The 12103-nt window shown below is 40.0% G+C and overlaps 1 protein-coding gene across 2 annotated transcripts; it reads right to left on the bottom strand.

Moving 5' to 3' along the window:
* Positions 1–239: 239 nt before the first annotated feature.
* Positions 240–12008, bottom strand: mybphb (myosin binding protein Hb). Of its 2 annotated transcripts, XM_017479901.3 has the most exons (13): positions 11675–12008; positions 9566–9628; positions 9146–9280; positions 8002–8169; positions 5419–5507; positions 5104–5299; positions 4526–4665; positions 3783–3942; positions 3325–3461; positions 2379–2565; positions 1546–1578; positions 683–722; positions 240–570 (listed from the first exon to the last, which is right to left on the bottom strand). In XM_017479901.3, exons 1-11 carry the CDS (start codon positions 11943–11945, stop codon positions 1547–1549), a joined length of 1578 nt encoding a protein of 525 aa, XP_017335390.1. In that variant the 5' UTR covers positions 11946–12008; the 3' UTR covers positions 240–570; positions 683–722; position 1546. The 2 variants fall into 2 exon arrangements, with proteins under 2 accessions (XP_017335390.1, XP_017335391.1); XM_017479902.3 differs by lacking the exon at positions 9566–9628.
* Positions 12009–12103: the final 95 nt, after the last annotated feature.

Below are 12103 nucleotides of genomic sequence, written 5' to 3'. Positions count from 1 at the left end.
CAGAGGAAACCCCCGCAGCACGGGGAGAACATGCAAACTCCACACACACAGGGCCACGGTGGGAATTGAACCCCCAACCCTGGAGGTGTGAGGTGAACGTGCTAACCACTAACTACAGATGCAGCCTTCCCACAAATGTACCACTGTACCAGTGTCTCATATTAATGAGTAATGTAGATGAACACTTCAAATTTGTAATCATATTTGATGGAGAGAAAAAAAAAAACTACGAGAACAAATTGAAGGCATGAATTTATTTTTAATAAACACTGAAATGCTTCACTTTTTCTGCAGATGATCCCTTTCATAGGCAAAAATTGATCAGTCTTAAACATAAGGACAGTGCTAGGTGTCAGAAGATACATACATAAATAGAAACAAGTAAACAGTTGTCTCAACCATAGGCAGTCGATGATGTACCTATATAATAGATGTGCTCTATTTGTGAGTCGAAGTGTTACATAAGAAAAAGACGATAAATGTCTCTGGTTATTTTCTTTATATGTACAGTTCATGGGTTGTTGTTGTTGTTGTTGTTTTTTGCGTCAGCAAACGGTGTCTTCAAAATTCCTATAAAAAAAAAAGTTAAAATGCAAACCTCATATCAGATCAGATTTGAAAACGAAATCATATTGCATGTGTGATATCTGACACGACTCTCTATAGAAACGTGTGGACTTACCTTTTGAGCAAACTGTGATCCTGCTGCTCCTAATTTGGGACTGAAACAAATGTAGGCAGAAATGTAACACAAACAGGTGTAAATGCCCTCTAGCAGTAATTATGACAGCTGAAGCAACATCAATTGCGGTGGGTTTTAAATTCATTTGTTTCAACAGCTATAAATAAATGAAACACGATCAAAAACTAGATTGTTTTTTTTTTTTTAACTTTTAAAAGCAATTTCATATACATGATCGTTATTGCAACGCAAAATTCGCCCCATGAACATAACAAATAATCATTATTCCACCCTGACAGAGAATTTTAATTTACATGCAGTGAATGTAGGAAGAGTTTATTAGTGTAAGTGCTGCTGGCGAGTTATGGTAGGCTCCCTGGGGCCTAATGGGGAGCTGGGTGCTGAGTCAGGGAAATGTGATTTCCTTTCCCGTTGTACACATATGGAGCCACACCAGATTTAATTTACATAGCAGTAGAAGTCAACATGCAGCAGCAAAGACTGCGCTATCCAAATTTAGCACCCACCATACAAGGTCAGCACATGGGGGGTGGGGTCGAGAGAGAGACAGTTGTCAAGACTCAAATAGATGTAAAGTACTTAGGACTCTAAATTGCTGATCTGGAACACCTCAGCCTATTATGGCCAAATAAATACTAGTCCCTTGAGGAAGCATCTTGAAATAAAAATTGCTCACAGTGGAAGATGAATTGATCGGGATTCACCATCACGTTTAGTGATAAAGTGACAAGAAATAGCGTATATCTAATCATTTATGTGAGATATTATGTGCCTAAGTAAAGGAACAAACATTGATCTGAACCACACTAGAGACACTGACCAACATGAATATGGCTCTTTACCTTATTTCTTATCAGCATCAGGATTCACTGGTTCTGTAGGGGAAGAAAAAAACATTCCATGTTAGGCTAAGTACCACTGGGTGGTGTTACATGGCCTGATGCAGAGCAGGGTTACTGTTACCACCTGAAGTGGATTATTTTCAGCATATCCAGAAGTTTGTGATTCCTCTTATACCACAGCAATTGATTTTAAAAAAATTATTACATGTTACATAGTTACATGTTGTGGAACATCCTTAGGGCAAGTTACTTCCTGTTATCACTTACATTATAGCATCTATAAACAACTGTTCCAGCACCAGACACTCTTTTTTTCAGTCTCTTAATTTAATAATGAAGTTATTAAAGAAACTGGAATGTGCAAAGCAGAGCTCTGTCCTAAAGACTTGCCCATGGCAGAAAACTTTCTGACTGTTACTAAGCACTGATACCCAGAACTCATTTCCATAAATGTTAAATAAATCTACTTAGAGAAAGCTTCACCATATCCATAGTTTTACATTTTTCTTTGTTAAATAACAAGAGGTTTTTAATCTGGTCATCTCTTTTTAATCTGTAATTTAATTAATAAAAACCTGTGAGATTAATTACATCCAGAAATAGAGGCAGTTCTGGGCTTTTCAGATTCAAGAATTTAACAGCATTGTGGTATTTAACTGCTATTAAACAACCATAATATACTGCTTAACCTGATGATAAAGGAGATCACCAAATCTGACTAATTCTGCATTTGTTTAATCCAAAAATAACCATCAAAGTGAGTGCGGACCCTATTTGTTTGGTCAGCTGTAGACATTCATTAACCTACACTTATTATCCACTGGTTGACTTACGTTTAACCTCCAGCTTGCAGGAGACAACCGCCTCACCATATTCGTTGATGGCCTTGCAGGCGTACACACCGCCATCAAAGTTACCAGGCTTGCGGATCTCCAGAGAGCAGATGCCCTGGTTGTTTAACTGCCTGAACTTGGGGTCATCACCGATGATCATCTGGTTCTTCATCCACTGAATCTTGGGCTGCAGAGAGAGGAAAGGGAGATGAAAAGGAAATTAAGTGATTTGGTCCATACTCCTTGCAGCGATACAACTTTTCACAAGGTGGGTGGACACCCTGGACGGGGTGCCAACCCATCGCAAGGCACAATCGCACACACATTTACACACTACGGTGAACTTAGAATGACAATCCACCTACAATGCATGTTTGTGAACTGATGGAGGAAACCGGAGTACCCGGAGGAAACCCCCGAAGCACAGGGAGAACATGCAAGCTCCGCACAAAACAGGGCAGAGGCAGGATTCAAACCCCCAACTCCAGAGGTGCAAGACAAACATTGTTGATGGAGGAATTAAGTCACATGTCCATGAGCCCTACTATGCATTCCTGTTATACTCACTTCTAAGACGCCTTGGCTGTTAAACAGCATGATCACTGTCAGGGGCCTCTCTTGGCTACAAGCAGCAATGCCACTCATTCAGTTCTCGACAGTGTGAATTTATTCTATTTCATTTCTATCCCAAGAGCTTTTGCTATCGACTAAGATGAGCTGGCTGCCAGCTTCCAGTGGCCAGTCACATTTTACCTTTACTACCACACAATGCTGCTGCCTGTACATCACATGATATTAATACACATCTATAACTGCCGACTTTTCAACTACATTTAGTCTACTTCTAGTCAACTCTCGAACTTCTGCACTGACTTGCTCAAGCAATGTACTCCTATAGGCAGACTAATCTGAAAAAAAAACAGTAAGGCTGAAGTGAAAGACATGCCTTAGGGAATCCTCTGACGGCGCACAGCAGCTTAGTGGTGTAGCCCACAGTGGCGCAGCGGTCTGGCATGTTGGTGGTGAACTTGGGGGCCTCGCTGAAGTTGTGTTCCTTGTAGTCTGGTGGTTTATAGTCAATACCTGATCGAGAATAAGACAAAAGTCAAACATATCCCGTCTTTTTTGCTTTTTACCTCATATCGTGAAACATTTTTATTGAGTCCTAACCTCCCAGAGAGCTCAAGGATGCTTAAAAGTCATCCTTGATGATGCCAAATGGCTTCATTGGCAAATTACAACTGACCAAAAATAGAACAATGGGATCATCATTTTTATAGGCCATATCAGTCAGGCCATCCAGTAATGGATGTTTATGAACATCTCTGGTCAGTGTTTGTCCATGAGGGACATAGCATATTCTACCAAATACAGATCATACAGTAATAAAGCATTTAGTTTTACCTGTCTTCTGGATGGTAGCAAAGTTCTTTGTAACAGCGGCGTCATTGCTGATTCCACACTTGTTCTCAGAGAAAACCCTGAAACTGTAAGTATTTCCCATGATCAGGTCTGAGATAGTGGCATTCAGTCTGTGATAGTGTTCCAGCACTGTGAACCAGTCCTGTGGAGAGGAAACAACGACACTGGATGAGTACAAATTATTGATCAGAATTATATGGGCGAAGTCTGATATTCCTAAACAGTCAGTAATGCATTTCAGTAAGCAGTAAAAGACTGACTTGTCCTTTATTTGAACAATTTTGTTAAAAACTCAGCAAATTGGATAAAAAAAATAAAAAAAAAACCCTTAAATATCAGCTTACTAAGAGTTGTCATGAGCACTTTTTAATGTTAGAGATTAGAGTTAATAAAATACACTCAAACCATCCAATGAGTTCCTTGAACGAGTACATATTTTTTCCTTAAAATTAAAAAAAAAAAAAAAAAATAAAAAAAATATTTATATTATATATATATATATATATATATATATATATATATATATATATATATATATATATATATATATATATATATCCGTAAAACTGGAACTGAAATGGCAGAAGAGGACTTACAACTATGGGCAATGTAAACTGCACTGTGCAAACACTGTCGGTTTTCTATCCCCCAGATATTCCCCATACACAAAGCAGTAAATCTATATGGTTACAGTGACCATATTATTTAACAAAATAAGCCCTTGCCCCGGTCTTTTTGTCAGCCTTCTGCACTGTGTATCCAGTGATAGTTGTGTTTCCATTATCCTTTGGCTCGGTCCATTCCAAAGCAACATTGAACCCCCAGGTGTCCACAATCTTTATACTTCCGGGTGGACCTGGCAGTTCTGTGATTCAGCACAAACAGCATGATGTTAGAAATGACAAATTTCACGGGGACACTTTAGCAGAAGCAAACATTAACAAAGTACTAACATTCTGCTTAAAGGCATAATGTGGCATCATAAGTTTACATCATGTTGTAAACTTAAAACATTTACAAAACTGGAAATATGGATAACTCGGGTTAACCTTAGGGTTAGGATATGCAATGTTTCTTATAACTTAATGTGTGACAAGTCTCTCAGTTAAATGTTGTAATGCTCCTCGCCCCATTTTTCTACAATTTCTTACTGAGATCGGGTTGGAGAAACAAACAACCATAACATAACCAAACCATCAATAGTTCTTAGCCTATGAATTTCAGAAGAAAATAAATGGAAGGAAGTTCCTGTACTGGTGTTAAATCTTTGGTTACGATGTTAAGCCACAAATTCTAAGCTCACCAATAATCTGCAGAGTCAGCTGGGCTTTGTCTTCAAAGCTTTCCACTTTAACACACATTTCATAGACACCAGAGTCAGCTCGCTCAGATGCACGGATGAAAAAGATGCTGTCTCTGTCAGTGTTGCGGATGTTCACTCTCTTGGCGTCAATGGGCTGGCCATCCTTTGTCCAGGTGACAGCAGGCTGGGGTTTCCCCTGTAAAGGTGAAACAGTAAACTGAATTGGTAAAGGCTGCAAGGAACATCCACAACAAAGATCTTATTGTGTTTCTGAACATGCTTTTATACAAAACAGAAGATTTAAGGCACACATACACTGAAGGGGATAACAAGGTTGACTTTCTCTCCAACGTTAATCACATAACGCTGCCTCAGGAAACGTGGCAGACGAATCTTGGGGCGATCTATAGGGGGTAAGAACCAAATTTACTTGTAGCTTACAAAATACATTCCTTCATTCATTTACAGTAACACATTTAGCCTGGTCAGGATTCCAGTGGATCCCCGGAACACTGGGGGTGAGACAGGAATACAAGCTGCATGGGACACCAGTCCATCACAGAGCCTGATTCACACACACATTCACATACTCATTAGTGTGTTTAAAAGAAACTTGAGAACCCAGAGGAAACCCACATGAACATGGGGAGAACATGCAAAACCCCACACCGCCATGCAGCTACAAAATAATTACTTATTTATTCAGTTGCGCTGTTTATCTACTTGTTGTCCATTTTTTTTTATTAACTCACCAATTATATGGGTGATATTTTACCTTTATTTATGCAATTCAGAACAATATGTATGTCAGTTTTTAAACTTTACCTTTAAGTGCATGATCTTCAGAGTTAAAATTAGACCTCTAGGCTTTTCGAGCCTTAAGAGCAACACATGTTAATTGCCTTAAATCTAGCTGAACCTGTTCCTAAATTATTTTATGGTGATTTGGGTGAGGGGAAAAAAACGCTGAAAAGCTGAGTCACTGAAGTCAGATTAAACCTCATGTTAGAATGGTAAAGGCATGATAACAGGAGTCCAGTTCTCTGCAACACTAATCACTAACTTATCTTAAAACTGTAGTGCAAATCTACTTTGGGCTGTTGGACATGCTGACCACAGGCCTGTTCATCTCATCACAGCTGTAAATAGGCCAGTCTGACACATCCTACCCTCTTATGATGTATGATGGAGAGCTTGAGTTACGTTGTGTAACCAAAACACTAAGCTCCAGGAGGAGCTTTTTTCCCCATATATAGGGAAAAAATGGCAAACAGACTCCAAAAAAAAAAAAAAAAAAGTAAAAAAAAAGCGCCAAGCAGACTCCACTGATATTGTAGTTTTTTAAAGGCTTAACATTGTGTAAATGTCATCTCAGCAGGAGCACTCTTATTTTACCTTTGCACTTACACTGCCAACAAGACCACACATGCAGCCATAAAGTCTTAGTGTAAACTGATATGCACTGGAGTCACTGACATTTGTTGCCAAATTGCTGCCAGCAAGTGTTCCTGTACACATGCATCTGTAATTAAATTAACCAATGCAAAACCTTCATTCAACATCACCAGCTATATGTGCACCTGTATCAATGGCTTTTGCAGTGGTCTGCCTTTCAGAATACATGGCCTGTTTCCAGAGTAATAGAGCGTCTCTGGCATACGCTACCCCAAGATGCCCTCAGCTGTGACAGTGTGAGAACACATGAGAATGTCACCCACCCCCTTCACATAAACTGTTCACATTTGCCACCATCGCTCTTGGGGTAAGTAGCTTGACACCGCTCCAGAATGCAATCTGTCCTAGCCATGTAAAACTTCCACGTGTAATCCGTGTTAATGAAAAGCACTTCCCAGTCATTTTCCCATGATTTGTGACTGGGATTGTCCTATTTATATGGGGACCTAATTCATAAGATGCCCATCTCCATTGTAGGTATCTTTGATAGAAAAGAACCTAGGCATTGAAGCACCATAAGAACCTGCCACTGTACACCCCTCCATGTGCGTAGAAAACGTGCGTAGATTGGAATCAAGTTACCTTCCAATATAGCTCAACTTTCCATTCTGCATATACGCGGTCTTTCTTTAGGTTCATTTAATTGCATGGTTAAGCCAATCTTACCCAACTGCACATTATTCTCCAGAGCAAAGGTTCAGTACTTATGTGCAACCAGAAATTTATCTGGCACCAAACTGGCTTCTGGTGGTGTTCAAGCCACATAGTGTGATAAACAACATACTCGATGCATTCAGCTTTGTAAAATAACCCCATCAGTGAGCCTGAGCCAAACATGTCAGCAAGCGGTACCTTTACACCAAGGGGTTTCAAACATTTTGCAGCCATGGGCTAGTTCATCTATAAACTCAATTCCACAGACTCCCTCAACACAAATGTATGAACATAACCCAATTCCAGTATTACATGTGTAAAATAACATTTCTGGGTCTATTTCAATGCCATCAAAGTTTTTATTATACTTTCTATTTATAAAGTTGACATTATTTATTAGCCTACTTGTTCTTGGTTATTGAAGCATTGACATTAAATTTAAGGAAATACAGCTAGCAACTATAAGAACTCAATATAACTTTGATAGTGGTGTGTTTTGATTTACAACACTGAAACAATATAAAAAAAAAATTAGTAAAGTTTGCTTCACAGGTGCCATATTGGGAACACTGCCTTACACAACCAGTTCAAACTTTCGTGCACACTCTTGCCCAACACTCTGGAGAACTTATAGAAGAAAGGCATGCCCCTTGCCCAATACACATTGGCAATTTTATGTCTTTTATGCACACTTATGCAAAATACCAGAGCATACCCAGCACTTCTCAACTCAGATTTTCTATTAGTGGTTGAGAGGTAGAATTTCTTGGCCAGGAAAACTGCACTTACCAACAACTTCTCTAACCAGGACGGCATCGGGTAAAGTAGCAGGGGGGCTGCGGCCACCAGCATTCACAGCCACCACCCTGATGTTCAGACGGTCACCAGTGGTCTGGTTCTTAATGACATAACGGCATGAAATGGTGAGCTCCTCATTAACAGCCTTCCAATCACCAGCTATAAGTTAAAAAAAAGCAACAACAACAACAAAAAAAAACAATTCAATTCATGTGCAAGAAAATGTGAGGATGTATACTTAAGAGTAGAGACCCAGTTCTTTTCAGACCCAGTGTATAATGAGCTCAGGGCAGAACGGACCAAGAAACACTTCCTATTTTATTTATTGAGAATCAAGAGCAATTTTGAGGATATCACTGTGGGAGACTGACCTTGAATATATAAACAGTTTCAGAATTTGTCATTGGATTTGGTATGAAGCAATCCAAACTACTGTAGCGATGTTATGCAGGTTATATATGACTCTTAAAAGATTTCTTGGCCTTAGCTTGACTTTATGAATGCTACTAAACAACACTTCAACACTATATAGTTTCATAAATGATTAAAATCATATATATATATATTTAAAGTAATATTTAATATTATTCTCAGAGTGCTTTGTCCTGCACTATCATTAGCATCTCTCTTCTGTGAAAAACTTTGATTTGAAAAATTGCAAAAATGCATTAAGTGAAAAATGTTTTCTTTTATATTTACCATTTTAAATCGTTACTTTTTTTTTTTCACCAGCTTTAAAAGCTGAAACCCGTTTCTGCAACAAGGATGCACTCTGCAACACAGTGCTACTGCTAGAAATGTCTCACTCTTTATAGGGCAATGAGATAGGTGTGGGTGTAAATCTACTGGTGACACTTTGAGGACAGGTGCAAGTGAGAAGTCTGACCAACCAATGAACCTGTACGCTACAATTTTCTCTTCACTGCAGTGCAGGGTGGTGTAGTGGTACATGGTGCTTCAAATGATCAGTAAAATAATTTTCTGCGTCTTTTAAATATCCTAAGAATGTTATGCACGGCAAATGTAGTGTCACTTAAAGATTAGTCAGGCCAAAACATCAATCCTGATTTACTACCAGGTTTTATACAGTATGTTGGGTTTGATCTGGTATGTCTTGGGTCAGAAACAGACTTACTTCCTTCCTTGCAGCATTCCACAATGTATCCATCCAAGCCAGCGTTCCCAATGGTAGCAGGAGGTCTCCACTGGAGTGTGACCGCAACATCATTGACGTCCTCTACAACTAATTCCAGAGGCTCACTAGTGGGCTCTGAGAGAAGAAGAACAGTTCAAAATCACAAAGTTTGTTCATTTATACATCTTCAGTAACCACTTGATCTTGGTCAGCTTATCCCAGGAATAAGCTGAGGCAGGAATATGCCAAGGATGAGACGCCATGGATGGGAATACATCCATAGACACCACACTCTCTCTCACTCACACATTCATTCACACCTTGGGCCAATTAAGCAGAGCCAGTCCTACAGAAAAAAATCCCATGGAAGGCCCACAGTATTAAACAACAAGATGGAGAAGCAGAAAGCACACATTTTACCTGCAGGAGGAGGGGGTGTAGGAGCTTTGATCTCCTCAGCTGGTGGAGCTTCAGCAGCAGGGGCTGTCATTAAATAAGCAAGGCTTTATTAGAGGCAGCAGCTAGCAAGCAGACTTTCCTTTAGAACGAGGCAGCACATGAGTTCTTAAAGACTTTTTAAACAATGTACATTTCTATCCTAGGCTAGCTCCCAACACACCTATGGCAGGTAATCAAAGTTAGGAGAATGCTGACCGTCAGATGCTTTGAGATGTGGAAAGGAGTACAAATGTGCCTGTAGATGACCACTAAGTAAAGAAAGCACCAAACATTTATGCTCTTTTACTAATTCTGAGGTAAATATGGTCCCCAGTGCAAATCCTAAGTACAGTTTTGTCTTTGCATCCGGGATAATTCAATGCAAATTGTTAGTATTAGGAACGATCTGGCATTTGGGCTGTAGCTTGTTATCTTCTTACACAGTGTTGGCAACATCAGTTTATTACAAACATTAAAGCGTTAGTGAACAGGATGAAGCAAAGGAACACTTTTAAATGCTGGACAAGTGGCAACAATGATGAAATCCTATAAGACAGGGTTTCGCAATCCAGTTTTTATAGGCTGCTAACACACCTGATCCATGCGTTTGTTAACAGTGAATACTTGGTACATCTATGCTGGGAGCTGCAATGGAGCAAAAATGGTGGACTATCTGTAATCTCCGAAAAAACTGGACTGTGAAACAGGAGAATAGGCCAGGTGTTGTGAATTCCAGTTCTGAGGATCAAACTCATCAACGTCTACCCCATCATAAGTTGGATAAGACGTTATGGAAATGGAAAACCTGTATGCCAGGTATGAACCTGTATGAACATTTGGCCTGGGAAAAAAAAAAGTTTCATTCTGACAAAGAAAAAAAAAAAAAAAAAGAATTAATATTATTACCATCAGCAGCTGCTTATTGTTAAATATTAGATATTACTTTAAAACGTCTATGCAAAAAAAATCCAATATTAAAAGCTTTGAACATTAAAAAGCATGACCTTCTAGCATAAGTGCATAACGCAAATTATTAATAATGCACGCAAATGCCAATAATGAAGCAAGGACTAACAAGACAGGAAATTAAAACCATTGCTTTAAAGAGGAATTTGGAAGCAAATAGCCAGATGTTGTTAGGTCTAGAATTGTAGCTTATTTTAATAGTGGATTCACACAAGGACGTTAAACGAATAATTAAGCGAATACATTAAGCAGCCTACTAAAAATAATTGGTCATTTGCAATGTTATAGACTGTTATAGAGATATATTGTGCTTAAGTGGAAGGAGGCTATTTATGGCACAGATAAACTAGAGGCTGAAGATCTAATCAGGGTTTAAGTTTACGCCCAGGCTTCACTGAAGTGTCAGAATCCCAAATTAAGAATCGGAGTGCTGAATTTACTTACAATGTCTCATTTAAGATGGACGTAAACATATACGTTAAGAATGAACTCAACAGTGGAGATCTCGCTGTAAACAAACTACTGCTTTAAGTGCCCTTGTATTCGAATAATTATATTGTTGTATAGTTATACATTTTGAACTGTATACTTCTTAATCAAACTCATGCCTTAGCATAGCTAGAGAAAAATATGGGCAATTCCAGATTCCAGCCAAGTAAAGCTGAGCCCTAAAACATTCCACCATAACCGGTCAGCTGTCTTCTGCTCGCTGTAGATGCCCAATATGTCCAACACAATGTCGATAATTCCTCACCGCGCTTCTCAAAGCAGAGTAAAAATAGCAAAATGGGCATCCTGTTTCTCACGGAGAACATTTATATGCTACTGCAGAGATGTTCAAAGGGATTCCAGCAAAACAGCTGTGGATCTTTGAAGCTGTTGCTTTCATGCCTATTAAACAATAAAACTCTTGTACATATTATAATGTCAGTAAACTGTCCTCGGCTGGTTAGTGCTTTACAACATGCTCAATGAGGACGGACTAGTGAATCCACTTTATCACTTTTTACATTAAAGAAGTATTGCAAATAATAGGAAGTTGTGCTTTAGAGCCCAGGAGAAAGGGATGGGATTGGGGGAAGGTTGGGTATTGGGGTTGTAAGTTTTCAGGACCCTAAACAGTACCGTCTTTGGGCACCTCCGCTGGTGGAGCCTCGACTGGAGCTGCCTCAGCGGCTGGAGGAGCCTCAGCGGGTGGAGCTTCAACTGGAGGAGCCTCGGCGGGTGGAGCTTCAACTGGAGGAGCCTCGGCGGGTGGAGCTTCAACTGGAGGAGCCTCGGCGGGTGGCGCTTCAGCCGGAGGAGCCTCGGGTGCAGGTTTGGGCTTCGACGGCGGCGGCGCCTCCTTCTTCGCCACCTTGACCCCTTTCTTAATGGGTGCTGGCTTGCCCGGCATGATTGTCCGCAGGAAAGATCCCTGTCGCAAACTCGACACCTTCGACTGCGTCTCGGAAGCTGGGGGCGGCCTTATATATAGCTATACCGCGCGCGAGGCGCTGCAGGACTCCGCCCACTCACTCACTGATCTCTTACGTCATGATGTAAAGAGGGAGT

The sequence above is a fragment of the Ictalurus punctatus genome, chromosome 11 (genome assembly GCF_001660625.3).
Source record: "Ictalurus punctatus breed USDA103 chromosome 11, Coco_2.0, whole genome shotgun sequence".
NCBI classification, from domain to species: Eukaryota; Metazoa; Chordata; class Actinopteri; order Siluriformes; family Ictaluridae; genus Ictalurus; species Ictalurus punctatus.
The sequence above is the reverse complement of the archived record's forward strand: the minus strand, read 5'-3'. Positions and strand labels throughout refer to the sequence as shown.

What these genes read in the sequence shown, in the direction of transcription:
- mybphb (XM_017479901.3), bottom strand. Translation starts at nt 11,945, where the DNA reads ATGCCGGGCAAGCCAGCACCCATTAAGAAAGGGGTCAAGGTGGCGAAG. An exon ending in TACACCCCCTCCTCCTGCAG is followed by an intron (nt 9,281 to 9,565) that starts GTAAAATGTGTG and finishes TTCTTCTCTCAG; the next exon opens with AGCCCACTAGTGAGCCTCTG. An exon ending in GGAATGCTGCAAGGAAGGAA is followed by an intron (nt 8,170 to 9,145) that starts GTAAGTCTGTTT and finishes TTTAACTTATAG; the next exon opens with CTGGTGATTGGAAGGCTGTT.